At 41.9% G+C, this 14,879-nt stretch overlaps 2 protein-coding genes across 6 annotated transcripts in view; one reads left to right on the top strand and one right to left on the bottom strand.

Moving 5' to 3' along the window:
* NHLRC3 (NHL repeat containing 3) overlaps positions 1-553 on the bottom strand; it is a 32,067-nt gene extending 31,514 nt beyond the window's left edge. For 2 of the 3 annotated variants that reach the window (XM_036297801.1, XM_036297802.1), the window contains exon 1: positions 213-549. In XM_036297801.1, coding sequence (XP_036153694.1) covers positions 213-296 — 84 coding nt within the window. In that variant the 5' untranslated portion in view covers positions 297-549. Of the gene's footprint in view, positions 1-212 lie in introns of all 3 variants that reach the window. The other variant, XM_036297803.1, reaches the window with a different exon arrangement.
* Positions 554-771: 218 nt separating this feature from the next.
* The window catches only part of PROSER1 (proline and serine rich 1), a 69,703-nt gene continuing 55,595 nt past the window's right edge, over positions 772-14,879 (top strand). Inside the window, exons 1-5 of one of the 3 annotated variants that reach the window (XM_036297796.1) lie at positions 772-1,709; positions 4,601-4,666; positions 8,662-8,730; positions 13,071-13,165; positions 14,141-14,234. In XM_036297796.1, the coding sequence (XP_036153689.1) occupies positions 1,665-1,709; positions 4,601-4,666; positions 8,662-8,730; positions 13,071-13,165; positions 14,141-14,234 (369 nt within the window). In that variant the 5' untranslated portion in view covers positions 772-1,664. Of the gene's footprint in view, positions 1,710-4,600; positions 4,667-5,445; positions 5,601-8,661; positions 8,735-13,070; positions 13,166-14,140; positions 14,235-14,879 lie in introns of those variants that run through there. The other 2 variants (XM_036297797.1, XM_036297798.1) reach the window with 2 other exon arrangements.

Here is a 14,879-nt window from a genome sequence, read left to right as displayed (position 1 = left end):
CCACAGTAGAAAAATAATAAGTTAGGAACCCTCTGTACAAACATTTTAAAACTAAGAGACAAGACAACACTTCGGGGTTCCGCTCAACCACCCTCACCCACACCCCGTTTGAGAGAAACTAGTGCACCACCTCCATTGCAGAGGGAAGCATCGCCTCCCAAAAGTGCTATCCAGACCACAAGCATAAATTTCTTCTTCACTATTCAACTCACCGAAGAGCCAGAAAAGCGCGAATGTAAAATCAGAAATGCAAGGAAAAAGACAGTGCAGCCCGCGCACAGCCAGAATCTCGCCATGACGAAACAGGAAGCGCGACGAGGAGCTTCTGCCGGCGTTAGGAGGCTGAGACAGCCTCAGGTCCACTCGGTTCTTTGCAGCACACAGACTGCCCGGCCTCCGGACTCAGGCTCCTATCGCCAACCTCCCTTCCTCCACGCTTGGGGTTTGAGAACAGGGAAGGAGCACAGAGTGGGCGAAAGACTGTTAGCACTCGACCTGGGATTCTGGAGCTTTCCTGCGTCCCCGCCTCCATGTCACGTGCCCTGGGGCTGACCCAGTGACCAATCCAACCCCGCCCCTCTGGGAAAGCGGTCCTACGCTGAAGACATCTTCTGTCTGCCAAGATAAGGGCGCCCATATCTCTGCCATAACGACTGACGATCCTGTTTTTGAAATTAAGATTGACCAATCAGAAGCTAGCACACACAAACCCAAGATATAGGGTGTGGCCCTCAAAAAATGGCTTCCAGGTTGTGCGAAGGGTGTCATCTGCATCTGATTCTGAGGAATTCAGGCACACGTCACGGATACCTATGTTCCCACACAAGGACCCCTCCATTGGCTTTCAGGAAAGAGTGGCCTAAACTAGCGGCACAGCATTGAGTTTGCTCGCGTGCGGCGGTTTCGTTGCAGGCCCAGTAGAGCCGGTGGGAGCTGTAAGGGTAATCGGGAAGGGCTCCTGGCCGCGTGGTTACTGCGGGGTTCCGGAGTCACCCTGCCCGAAACCGTGCCTCTCTTCGCTCGGCTCCCGGGGCTCTCCTGCCGCCGGCCCGCTCCCTGAAGCTGAGGCAGTTGGTAACAAAGAGCCTGCCAGCCTTCCGCTACCCGGGCTGCGCGAACCCAAGTGTCCTTCGGAGCTGCTGGAATGAGCGCGAGCTGGGCCGCGAGTCGAGGTTCGCGGTGGTGAGGGCCGTGGGCTGGAGTGTTTGTGCGGGCGGAGAGGCCGGTACCTCTCCTCGCCGCCCGCGTGACTCGGGGCTCGGGGGACTGCTCTCCCTGCGGCTTCACCCGGGAAAGCGGCTTCGAGGCCTTCCCCCTGCGGCACCGGCCCTTCGGCTGCCCGGAACCACGCTCAGCTCTGGCTGCAGAAACCCGGGTTTCCCAACGGTGCTCAGAAAGGACCCGGCTCTTCTCCAAAGTGTCCTGAAGCTTTGTGTGAAAAGCTGGGGAAGCCTGATGCTTTTTAAAAAATAAATAAAAAGTCTTTGTAAGTCTCCATTTTTTAGAATTTTTTTCAGAGTTTTAAGTAGTCTACCTCTTCTCATCCTTTCTCCTGCTCCTGACGTCTTTTTCCTCCTCAACTATAAACATTTTTACCTCAGAGCTGACGAACGTTTTGTAATTGAAAGTATAACTGTTAAAACCACGTCGAGAGAGTAGTCAAGATGGACAAAAAGTCCTTTGAAATGGTGCTGGATGAAATTAGAAAGGTAATTACATTTTATTCTTTAAATCATTTTATAAGCTACGAATTCTCATGGTTTATTCTCGTTGAGCTACTGTGCAGATTGTATAAAATACGGGTTTTAGGATTGCAAAATTGGTTGGAATTTTAATCAATATATAGTGTAGGACCTTATGTCTTGATACATTTCACGGCTCTGTACTTTTGGATTTACTGTGACTTACTATTTCTGAACCGATTTCCTCATCTTTCTGTAACATAAGACATTGAAATCTAGAGCAAATGTGTAGAACATTCCTTTAGTAGTGGTTGTTATTACCATGACTGATTTTTAAAATCTGAGAATTGGCACACGGCCTGACAAAATTTGTGCCTTAATGAAAAGTGTGCTATTAAGTTTAAAGTCATACCCTTAGGAATGGGCTTCAATAACTTGAATTCCAAAACTTTTTTCTCTTGCTTTCCAAGTTTTTGCTCCTTTTTGAGACCATTGTATATAGCCTACTTCCCAGAATGAATCAGACAGCAAAAAAAAATTGAAATTTAGCCTTGAGCATAACTACTTCAAACCCAGAAATAACAGTTTGCCTAAGTAGAATTAGAGGTACTTCCTGTAACATTCTCATTCCAATAGAGGGTCCATTGCTTACAACTCCCAGGCAGTTATCTCCATATTTCCATACCTTTAAGACCCTTGGTTGACTTGGAAAGATTTGTTACTGTGTGCTCTGGTGCTTGTTATTTGTTTCAGCTTATGAAATTATTAATTAAATTGCCTGTGGATATGCTGTTTTTCTTTATTATCTATAAAGCAAAATGTTGTTTTTCGTCATTCTTTATAACTCATTTTTCTTTTTCCAATTTGCATGTGAGGTGAAATTTACATATTCGGCAATATTGAATCTTCTTTTTTGAATGAAATTTCTGATTTCACAAACCCAGTTTGTCCAAATAAGATTTGCAATAAAGTATCAGCTTGCTAACTCTATATTTAGAATTTGCCACAATTTGTTCATGAGCTGGTATTTAACTACTGTTTATGAGAAAATAATTTATGCATTGAGGTAGACCAGTAGATTTCTACTGTTGGAAGCTATAGGGTGCTTTGCATATTCTCTCCCTCCTAAGTTGTGAAAAGATCATACAGTAAATACTAATGAGGGGAATAACAAGTTTCTCAAAGGTGGAATTCATGTTCACACAAGATAGCAACTTAAGTCATTGTTTCTGGTTTGCAATCAAGATGTCTTTGCTGTCTATGCCAAATAATTAGATGCGACAATATTGTCTTAGTCCATTAAAATGGGATAAAAATATAGGCATATCTAAATATGAGAATTACTATTGGTTTTTTAAAGTTACTCTCAGACTTTGTAAATGTAAGTCAGTTTAAACCAGGTAATCTCTTCCTGAGTGTCACCTTAGGTTTATAGGTAATAATGACTGTCACTACAGTGGTAAGAGAGAAAGGCATGTACAAAGACATTAGGAAAGAAAGGTAGTAGGGGGAAAGGCAATGTTAAATTTGCTCTTCAAACAGAAAGTAAGAATAGTACTGTGAGTACCTACTATGTAAGCCTGTTTTTAGCAGTTTCTCCATGCACTGTATGCACTATTTGACTTGAACCTGCTAACAATCCATGAGGTGTAGGTAAGAACTATACTCTTTATCTCACAGATGGCAAACCTAGTCTTTGTGAGGTTAGCTAGTTAGCTCAGTTATCCAGATGGGAAGGGGGAAGGGTGGAAGGGTGTTGTGGTCCAGTATTCAAACTAAGGCAGTCTAACTCCACAGTGCTATGCTGTTGTGCCTGGTGATACAGCCATGCCTCTGGGGTACTGATGAAAAAATTGAGACATGTTTTGGCATCAACAAAATCTAGGGTTTTGTCCAGAAACTTGCTTTTGACTGTGTTCAGTAATGATAATGATAATCAAACTCCCAAGCGTACATTATCCAGAATGCCATTTCTCTCCCTCCCCATTTCAATAAAAATTAGACCTTGGATGTTTTTCTTACTTGATTGGCCATAGTATTTTCTACTAGCAAAAAGATATGTGAAAAGTACAAATACCATTGTTTTATAGTAAAAGCAAAGGGATTAGTTAACTTTTAGTGACTAATAGTTACTGAGTTATGGTAATCTAGTGTTTTCATCTATAAACTCTGAAAATAGTCGCAAAGAGAGCTTATCTGATTTCAATCAGCTCTAGATAATGCTGGTCGAGGCCACTGGACTTCCCTCTGAATTTCCCATTGATAGATGCCACATGAGGATAGGAACCATCTCTTACTGAATACCTATTTTATGTCAGATCTATTATTGACTATTTTAATCATAACTCTGAAGTGAGTAATGAATGCTATTCCATTTTATGGGTAAGGAGGCGCTCAGGATAATTAAAATTCCTCTCAAAAGCCACACTGCCAGTTTTTGGCAGGTGCATAGGTTGAATTCAGAATCTTCTAGCTACTTGGGTTCTCATATCCCCACAGAAAGATTGAGAGCCTTGACATAATAGGTGCTGAATAAATAATTAACACATGGGTAATATCTGATACACTTAATCTTCTTAAAAATGACAACTTGGTTGAATTTGGGATGTTTAGAAAATCTAATTACATTTACTAGTACATAAATTCTATGTATAATTTCTATTAATGTCAAATCCTATCTGTTATAATTCCTTTTTTTGTAGGAGTGAGTAGGGAGGCCCAGAAAGTTTTCCTACTGTCTCAGTGTACCCCTTGAAGCATGGAACCTGGAAAGATAGAATGTCATGTCACCACAGTGACTTTAGCTGACTCTGCATGCTGGGCTGAAGATTTCCACTGTTTGAGTAGCTTAGATATTTTTGCTGTATACATATTACTCTTCTGCTTACATATAATAATGCTGTTTTTCTTTTTCTTAGGCTGTTTTGACAGAATACAAATTAAAAGCAATTGAATATGTGCATGGATATTTCTCTAGTGAACAGGTATTCCTCTATTTGTTTAATCAAATGTCTTTTTCTTTCTTTTTTTTTCACATGATGTTCTGGTTAATGTCTATTTACCTGCTGGTCAAGTCAGAATTGCTTTTATGTTGTTGCTATATTTATTAAGGAACTTCAGAAGCTTTCAGTTTTAGTAGAAAACTTTACAGAATTTATAGCTTGGGTATTTTATAAACATACCCTCTTTCACCACAATATGCTAACATGATTTTAAAATGCAGTGTTTAAAAAAAAAATCAGTTCAAAGTGTTTGTCATTCTGGACACAATATCATAAATAAATTTATAAACTTCTAGTCATAAATATACTCAAGCTTGGGTTGCATTTTTAAGTTAATTGCAAAATTCACTGCATATTATAAAAGAAAACTTGAATAAGTTGTGAAATATTTTTTATATGAACCCACTAAGTAAAAATTTTAGCAATAAGAAAAAAAAATACACTGTCTAATAAGTAATTTCTATAACTGCCAGAAGACCAATGATAGTTTAGTAAAAATGTTTTACCTAACTTTAGGGAGAGTTTGCTAATTTTAAAAATATGCATGCATGTATATACATACACATACATTGAAAGTCCAGATTCCTGAAGAACATTTAGAAAATACTTGATAGAAAACTAGGGCAAAAATAGAAATGTACATCTGGAGAACGATTGTCGGAAAGGATTAGAGCATAAATAAGGTAGACAATGTATGTAGTATCTATAGATTGAGTTAGTAAATGTTCCAACTTTTCATCTGTTTCTCAACATGTTCAAAGCGTGAAGCTTGAAGCTTAAGCCTGTAGAAGTTTTGCCTCCTAAATTCTAAAAAGCTACGTTAAGACTTGCATGTGTTGCTGCCTATTTAATGAGTGTTTTCGGCCATTATTTTTGAAAATTTAAATGTTTTGGAAAGATTTACAGCTTTTCATAGGTAATAGCTTTTCTTCTTTTTTTTGCATATGCATATGTGAAATTTTGTAGAAAACTTCTCTTAGTGGTTGTTCCACTTTGCTAAAGTCATTGAAAATTTTATTAAGCCACTTTCTAAGGCTACTTTGTATAGTAAAGATTTTTCTTCCTATATCAGACATGATACGTATGGTTTTATGACTGGTAAAGTGCCAGGTAGTACTTACTGTAAGTAAAAACATTACTATAAAGTAAAGACATATACTCTTAACAAATTATTTTCAATTTTTGTATCTCTTTATAAGGAGTAAAAAGTAGTTTTATTCTTCTGCTCATACCACATTGAGACCATAATATATTTTCAGGAACTCATCTATATATATAAAGAGCTGGGATCCATAACACTGGAAGTCAGTGCTGGGTTGCCATGGCGACCCAGTACTGACTGCCGAGGGGGCTGCAGATTAGGCCTACAGAGAGGCAGGGTCTGATCTGCAGCCTCAGTGGCAGCTGTTGACCAGCCATTGCCTCTCTCTTTCTCTCCCAGCTTCACCAGCAGCTGCACCTCTGTTTCTCTCGGGGCCTCCCTGGGGCTGCTGATCAACCCCGCCTCTTTGATCAGGCCCAGAGATAGGTCCAGAGATGCTGACTGGCATAGAAACTGACCAATCAGAACCTAATCTGGGTGAACTGTGAAGGCAGAACATAAGGTGGGGGCTGAGGAGGGTTTTTAAGAGCAACAGCTGTTTGATGTAAGGTGTAAGAAAGCGGTTCAATTTTTTAATGACCGCTTTGGCAGTGTAGTGCATATGGTTGGCTGTCAGTCCAGATATAGGGATTATGTGTTTTTGTCTGCCAAGAGCATCTCCTCCTGCTAAAAAAGGCTTCCCCCCGCCCCCATTTAAGCAATCCTATCCTATATAATCTATCTATACTAATAATTTATACTAATAAAAGGGTAATATGCTAATTAGACTGGGTCAACTGGCCACCTTCCAGATGTCCAACTTCCTTCCAGACAAAGCCATGGTGGTGGGTGCTGAGGCAGAAGCAGTTAGGGGCGATTAGGCCGGCAGGGGAGGGCAGTTGAGGGCGATCAGGCGGGCAGGCAGAGGGGTTAGGAGCAATCACGCAGGCAGGCAGGTGAGCGGTTAGAAGCCAGCAGTCCCACATTGCAAGAGGGATGTCCGACCACCGGTTTAGGCCCGATTCCTGTGGGATCGGACCTAAACTGGTGGTCAGACATCCCCCAAGGGGTCCCCGATTGGAGAGGGTGCAGGATGGGCTGAGGGCACCGGGCGTGAATTTCGTGCACCGGGCTACTAGTAGTAATATAATTCATTAACCCAGATTTTATTACCCTCTCTTCCTTAGTCCTTCCCCCCGCGCCCCCCCCCCCCCCCCCCCCCCGCCGAGTGTCTTGGGGCATTTAACCAGGGTTGTAGTGACCATATAGAGACTGTAATATTCTGATCTTGATGCTCTGCTCACCTCTTACTAGCTATCTCACAATATTACCCTCATTTGTTTGAAATTCACTAGTGATGGCGGATGAGAAAGCCTCCTTCAAAGTGATCTACCATTTAGAAGCTGTTGGAGTAATTCCTGGTGATTCTTACATTTTTTAGGGAATAGATCTCTGATATAAATATGAATATTATGCCCTCCAGATTCAAGTAATAGAGTCGAAGTTAGTGGACCTACCCTAAACCACACCACTGAATACCCTTTTGTGATTGACTAAGACTGATCTGCATTAAATTTTTAAATATTTCCATTCATAATATATCATAATATATCATTATTGTCCCAGTGCACAGATTCGTGCACATTGAAAGGAAATTAATTTGAAGAAATATTTTAATATTGCTATTCGCGTCTTGCTAATGAAAAGAAAATAGGATTCTCACGAGTCTCCTATGTATCTACTCCAGGAATTCTGTGAGGATCAAATGAGATGAGGCACAAGAAAATGCTTCACAAACCTTTGGTTAAACTGTAAAATGTTTGCACTTGGCTATAAAGCAAGTCGGGTTCCTGGGCTGAGGAAACTCCAAGGATGCTAGTCGCTAGGGAGAGGAACCTGGGCGTTGCTACATGACATCATTACCTGGCGCCCACAGCTGTCATTGCTGGGCTGGGCTGTGGGCCCATTTTGTGCCATGGGGTCTTGGCAGTGTTGGCTGCGATTTGGTGGGGTGTCGCTTCAGGGTGGTGGCGGGGCCTGTGTCCCACTTAGGGGAAGCCGAATGAGTGTTGGTTTGTTGGCGCTACTTCTGTGGTGCCGTTTATTTTTAAATGGCCAGTGTGTGTCATGGCAGTTCCTGCGTTGAGCATCTGCCCCCTGGTGGTCAGGGCACGTTATAGCTACTGGTCGAATGGATGGACACTTAGCCTTTTATATGTATAGATATCCAAAAGCTGACATTTTGTCTCTATCTAGTACTTTTCCAACCTTCCTTTTCTTTATGTACTTTAGTTTTTCTATCTATAATAATAAAAGTGTAATATGCTAATTAGACTGGGCATCCTTCTGGACCAAACTGCTGTGGGCTGGGGCAGAGGCAGAGGTAGAGGCCGATGCCCCAGCCACCACAGCAGAGGCAGAGGCCCCTGGGTCACCATGGCGGGCAGGGGCCAAGGCAGAGGCAGAGGCCCCCCGCTGCCTAGGGAGCCAGGGGCCAAGCCCCATGCACAAATTTCTTGCATTGGGCCTCTAGTATCTTATATTGTTCTTTATTTCTAAACCAGTGCTTTTCAAGACTTTCTGTGATGATGGGAAAGTTCTCTGTCTTTACTATCCATTATGGTAGCTACCAGCGTCATATGGTTATTGAGAACTTTAAAATATGTCTTATACCAGTGAGGAACTGAATTTTTTATTTGATTTTATTTCAGTTAATGTGAAGTAGCTGCATGTGGTTATTCTATTAACACAGTCTAAACTCTGGTGCCATGCTTACTCCTCATCATCTGAGCCCATGCAGAACATTTTGAATAGTAATTGAAAATACTGAAATAAACCTTGCAGAAAATTTTGCAAACACATTGTCATTAGAGCTAAATTACTTATTTACTTTCAGGTGGTTGAATTACTGAGATATTTCTCCTGGGCTGAGCCTCAGTTGAAAGCAATGAAAGCATTACAACATGTAAGTAAGTTATTTTTCCTTAGAATATAGAATTTAAGTATTTTGGATTCTCCCCTAATTTTCTATAATTCATCTCAAGTTGTAATTTGTATTTTTAAAAAGTGATCCTACATTGTATTTTACTTTTATTATTCAAAATAACTTAAGAAATTAAAATTTCTCAGTATAAATTTAAATCATGTATACTATACTATTAAATTATACACCATTATTCTAAGATCAAATACCATAGAGTCTTAATTGGCTGATTGGAGGAGAAAATGTTTATCAGTAAGCAAACATAGGATTTGAATTTCTAAGTATTTTATGCACTTTCTTCTACTTTTAGATATCTTCACACTTGTAGTCAAATGGTTTTAAACTTACATTCTTTGGACCAATACTGTCCAAATGAACTTTTAGCCATGGTAGAAATGTTTTATAACTGCAGTATCTATATCCTATCTAATAATAGAGAAACATGGTAATTAGCCATACCTCCGCTACCCTTCCCATTGGCTAATCAGGGCGATATGCAAATTAACTGCCAGCCAAGATGGCGGCTGGCAGCCAGGCAGCTTGAAGCGAACAGGAGGCTCGCTTGCTTCAGTGACGGAGGAAGCAAGGTTCCCCACCTGCCTTGCCGGCCTCTGAGCTTGCCGTTTAAGAAACATTGTTACAAATATAGAAGCTAAACAAAACCCCAGAAACCTGCTTTCAGCCAGCCAGGCTTCAGCCAGCAGGAACGCAACATTGTTTCAATTATAGAACAAACGCAGATCCCTGCTTTCAGCCAGCCGGGATCTCAGAGCTGGAGTGAGCAGGACCGCAACAGTGTTACAATTATAGAACCCAAACAAACCAGATACCTGCTTTCAGCAGCCGAGGCCTCAGAGCTGGAGCCAAGCCTCAGAGCTAAAGCTGGCCCAGAATAAAAAAAAAGAAAAAAAGGACAGGTTGGGTGCTTCAGTCACCCGCCAGCCTGAAAACGGCCCTCAGCCCCTCACCCAGACTGGCCAGGCCCCCAGTGGGGACCCCCACCCTGATCCAGGATGCCCTTCAGGGCAAACCAGCCAGCCCCCACCCGTGCACCAGGCCTCTATCCTATATGGTAAAAAGGTAATATGCCTCCCAACACCGGAATCAGCGGAGCAGCGAGGCCTCCTAGCACCGGGATCAGCGGAGCCGCGAGGCCTTCCGGCACCGGGATCAGCGTGACAGGGGGCAGCGACCAAACCCCCTGATCGCCCTATGGCTCTGTGTGTGACAGGGGGCGGAGCCATAAACTCTCTATCCGCCCTGCTCTGTTCGTGACAGGGGAAGGCGCCCCAACCCCCTGATCGGCCCTGCTCTGTGCCTGATAGGGGGGAGCTCCCCAACCCCCTGATCACCCTGCGGCTCTGTGTGTGACAGGGTGAGGTGCCCCAACCCCCCCCCCTCCACGGGCCCTGCTCTGTGTGTGACGGGGGAGAGCCATAACCTCCCCATCGGCCCTGCCCTGAGTGTGACAGTGGCGGCACCCCAACCCTCTGATCGGCCCTGCTCTGTGTATGACGGGGCGGTGCCCCAACTCCCCTATCGGCCCTACTCGGTGAGTGACAGGGGTGAGCTCCTCAGCCCCCTGATCGGCCCTGCTCTCTGCATGACAGGGTACGGAGCTCCAACCCCCCTGATGGGCCCTGCTCTGTGCGTGAGGGGGCAGTGCCCCACCCCATGATCGGCCCTGCTCTGTGCATGACGGGGTGGTGCTGCAACCTCCCTATCGACCCTGCCTTGAGTGTGACAGGGGGCGGTGCCCCAACCCCCGAATCGGCCCTACCCTGAGCGTGACTAGGTGGCATCGCAACCTCCCGATCTGCCCTGCTCTGTGCATGACAGGGGGCAGCGCCCCAACTCCCAGTCGGCCCTGCTCTGAGCCCGACCAGGGGCTGCACCTAGGGATTGGGCCTGCCCTCTGCCACCTGGGAGCAGGCCTAAGCCAGCAGGTCGTTATCTCCCAAGGGGTCCCAGACTTCGAGAGGGCACAGGCTGGGCTGAGGGACCCTCCCCCACCCCACCCCCCCAAGTGCACAAATTTTTGTGCACCGGGCCTCTAGTATATATATAAAAGCCAAGCAACCAGAATGATGGAACGACTGGAACGACTCGTCACTATGACGCGCACTGCAGGGGCCTACCTGCCCAATCAGGGCCCCAATCAGCCCCCTCCAACCTCCTGCGGCCCCTCCCCTCCACAAATCTGCCCCCCGATCAGCCCCCACCACTCCAATTGGGGCGCGGGTCCGGCCGGCCAACCTCCCGATTCCCCTCCCCACTGCTGGCCCAGTCCCGATCAGCTCCCATTGGGGCGGGCCAGCGGGACCCCACCCGTGCACGAATTTTTGTACCGGGCCTTTAGTCTAGTATAATAACCACTGGCTACATTTGGCTTGGAGTACTTAAAATCTGGCTAGGCTGTCTGAGGAACTATATATTTTTTTATTTAATTTAAATAGGCGCAGGTACCTAATGTCTACTGTGTGGACTGCACAGTTCTACAGCCTAGATTAATAGAGGCATCTAAATTTAGACAAGATCTATAATAATAAAAGCGTAATATGCTTATTAGGTCAACCTTCCGGACAAAGCTGGGGCTGCGAGGGAAGCCCAGGTCCAGGTGCTGGAGGGAAGCCAGTGCCGGTAGCTAGGGGAAAGAAGACCTATTCTTGCACGAATTTCGCACATCTGGCCTCTAGTTTAGCTATATAGGAAGTTTTTTGTAGAGTACCAGGCATGGGTAGCTTTAAGGAAATCTGTAGATCCTTAACTTCCTAAACTAATTTGCCTAAGAAAATGCCTGCATCTGTTAGTGCTTCCTTTTTTTAACAATTGTTTTTTTTTCTACTTTATAAAAAAGTGGTTATCTCACCCAGCTACCGATCTTCTAGGGATGAAGATCTTTCCCCAAGGGCCAAGGAGACAATGCAATCTCCTAAGAGGGAGAGCAAGGCAAGAGTTTCTGTAAGAAATACTGTCGAGGACCTTGCTTATTTTATTAATTTTATTAACAAACTCATCACATAGCTCTGAGGCCTGCTCACTTATTTACTTACTTTAGAATTAAAAATCAGAGGTGAGAAGGTTAGCACAGGCACAACTTAATGATTTTATTTGAATTAAATTAAGCCCAACCTTTTCTGACAAAGTCTGAAATACTGACTTTGACGATTAGGTTACATAATACATTTTCATATATGAGTTCCAAGGTTTTTACAAATATATAATCTATATATACAAAAGCCTAAGAGACCATTATGACTGAACGACTGGAACGACCACACGACCAGTCGCCATGGCATGCACTGACCACCAGGGGGCAGACGCTCCATGCAGGAGCTGCTCCCTGGTGGTCAGTGGGCTCCCACAGCCAACCTCCCACGGTCCCTCCCTCCAGTCCGCCAGCCTCCCTGATAGGCCTTGATTGCTCGCCAGGCCGAGGGACCCCACCTTTGTATGAATTCGTGCACTGGGCCTCTAGTAAACTTATAAATAAGGAAATCAATCTTTTACAAATATTTACACTTCTGGTAATTTTTTAGATGTCAATTTAAAAACATGCAAAGGGATATATAATTTTACCAATTCTTTTGGTGGTACATGAATAAAAATATTTAAAAATTACTGATCCAAATTTAGGAATCTGTTGGGTGTTGATTTTAAGTGATCTTACATTGGCTTTGCTTTGGATTTCCTCCACTGTTAACATAAATCTTTAAATTGGCCAAATCTTCTACCTGCTCTTCAAAAACAAGGAACCTTGTTCAAATAAAAGTTATGTAATATTCCATATAAACTTGGGGTGCCACAATGCACATTAACATAAGACTTAAGAGAGTTCTGCAGTAAAGAACCTGTTAGTCCATCTTTTTCTAACTGGCCTGACTGTAGAACTCATTTTTAGTAACTCTGAATAGCACCATGGACCTCATTTTAGGAAGTGCCGATGATGGTTTACCTTGTACTTTAAGAAATGTAGTTTTTCCTAACTTTTTGAGAAATATATCTCCCATATTTGTAAATATCCTTTTTAGCCAACCTTTCTGAGGAAAGTAGTACATGTAAATTATTTTTTCTATAGATGAACACATTGAGAAATATGGATTAAAAAAGAGCACATAGGAGAACTTAGATCTTATCTTCATTTGAAGTAATTACATTGAAAGGCGAAGATTAATTCCGATACTAGTTAGGGCTTTTGAGAAAGCAGTTTTCACCTCAGATATTTATATTATAAACATTAACTAGTTATTCATTCCCCCAAATGGCATTTTCTGGCTTGAAAATTTCTCATGTTCAAATTAAAATTATTTTTATATTAATAGAAAATGGTGGCTGTTCACCCAGCAGAAGTGGTCAATATACTCAACTGTTTCACCTTCAGTAAAGACAAACTACATGCTCTTGAACTATTAGCTTCGTAAGTATTTCTTTTTTTTTTTTACTTCATTGGAGAAAATTTGGAGAATTTTTTTAAGTGTCTTTCAGTGTTTGTTAATCTCTCAGAATTATATTAGTAATTGGAACTCTATAAAATCCATGAAAGGATAATGCTGAATTCTTATATCAAAATACCTAGTGTGCTTACTATATATGATTATAATTTACAAAATAACGGGGCTTATCAAGTTTAATTATTTTGGTTTATCTGTATATTAATGACTTGCTTTGCCTCCCTACTGTGAATAACTTGAAAGGCTCATTGATAAAGTCATAGGATTTATAGTTAGATAGATTCTACCACATTCTGATAACTTTTTTTTGGCTTTATATGTACTTATTCTTCCTGAATCTTATTTTCCTCAATTGTAAAAATAAGGACCTCACGTACTTAATAGGGTGTGTGAACTTTAAATACTATAAGGTATGCAAAAGCACCTAGCACAGCATTTAATACATGATTATAATGAATATAAGCCCAAAGAGAAAAGGACTCTCCCCTTCTTCATAAATGAAAAAGTCTCTAAGATGTTTATTTATAGCACTTGGATTTTTAAATCCCTTATATATTTATAAAACACAAAACTTAGCATAAGGTAAAACTTCATCTTTAGATCAATCATGATTATTATGCATTTAACACATGGGCTTGTTTTATTGTAATAGCTCTCCTAGCACTCACTGAGAGGGTATATTTTCAAGAATCTCAAAATAGTGAATTTTATGTATAGCATTACTTTGTTACTTTGAGGTAGCCAGAAAAACCTCAGTTAGTATATTTACCATCTTTATATAACATGTTATTTATATTCACCAATTAATTAATCACACTTTTCTCTCTCTGTCATGGACAAAAGCTTACTCAGATATATTTCTGTGGTAAACAAGAGGCCAACAGGCCTTTGTATCCTGTCCAGTTTCTTAAATGAAAAGCTAAATTGTATTTCTTTTGTAGAAACATTGTTGATGCACAGAATTCTCGTCCCATTGAAGATTTATTCAGGATAAATATGTATGAGAAGAAACGGTGTAAGAGAGTACTTGAACAGGTAATTTTCTCAAGATTGCTATATAAATGGTACCTTGGTTTTATTGAATGTTGATAAAGAAAAAAGTTCTAATCTTTTTCCTATATTAACTTTGATGAATAACCTGACTGCTGCCATGTGATGGGTTAATGATGACATTCCTGCAGAGTATGCAGAAATAGAGCTGAGTGAAAGGGACACTGGAGGATGAAGAGATAGCTTGAAAATGAGAAGCCAGTTGGCCACTCAGCTTGAGCCTCATGGGGTATTTATTCTCGGTTCCTTGATAGCTTTACCATGGTTCCATGCTTTTGTCTTTAATTTTTTCTATTTAGGAACTTGGTTATTTGAATTTGCTTTGTCATTAAACTTATATTAATCAAATTCATAATAGATAAATAAGAAAGCAAAATCCCAGTTTATTAATTTAAAACCTCTTGGAGTGTGAAAAGTGGTAGTTGTCCAAGCCTAGAAAACTTGATTTGTCATATAAGGTAGTGATTTCTTAGGATTTTGATGACTGGAAACTGAATTAGTAATTAGAAGGCTAGGCCTTACAGCCCAATCATTAATCCTGACACCCTTTACTAAGCTCAGGGAGAGTAGAGACCTTTGCCTTAGTCATAAATTACTGTAGCACAAGCAATATGTAAGCCCACATTTTTT

This window comes from Myotis myotis, unplaced genomic scaffold (assembly GCF_014108235.1).
Source record: "Myotis myotis isolate mMyoMyo1 unplaced genomic scaffold, mMyoMyo1.p scaffold_m19_p_3, whole genome shotgun sequence".
NCBI lineage: Eukaryota > Metazoa > Chordata > Mammalia > Chiroptera > Vespertilionidae > Myotis > Myotis myotis.
This window is presented reverse-complemented; position numbering and strand designations above follow the sequence as displayed.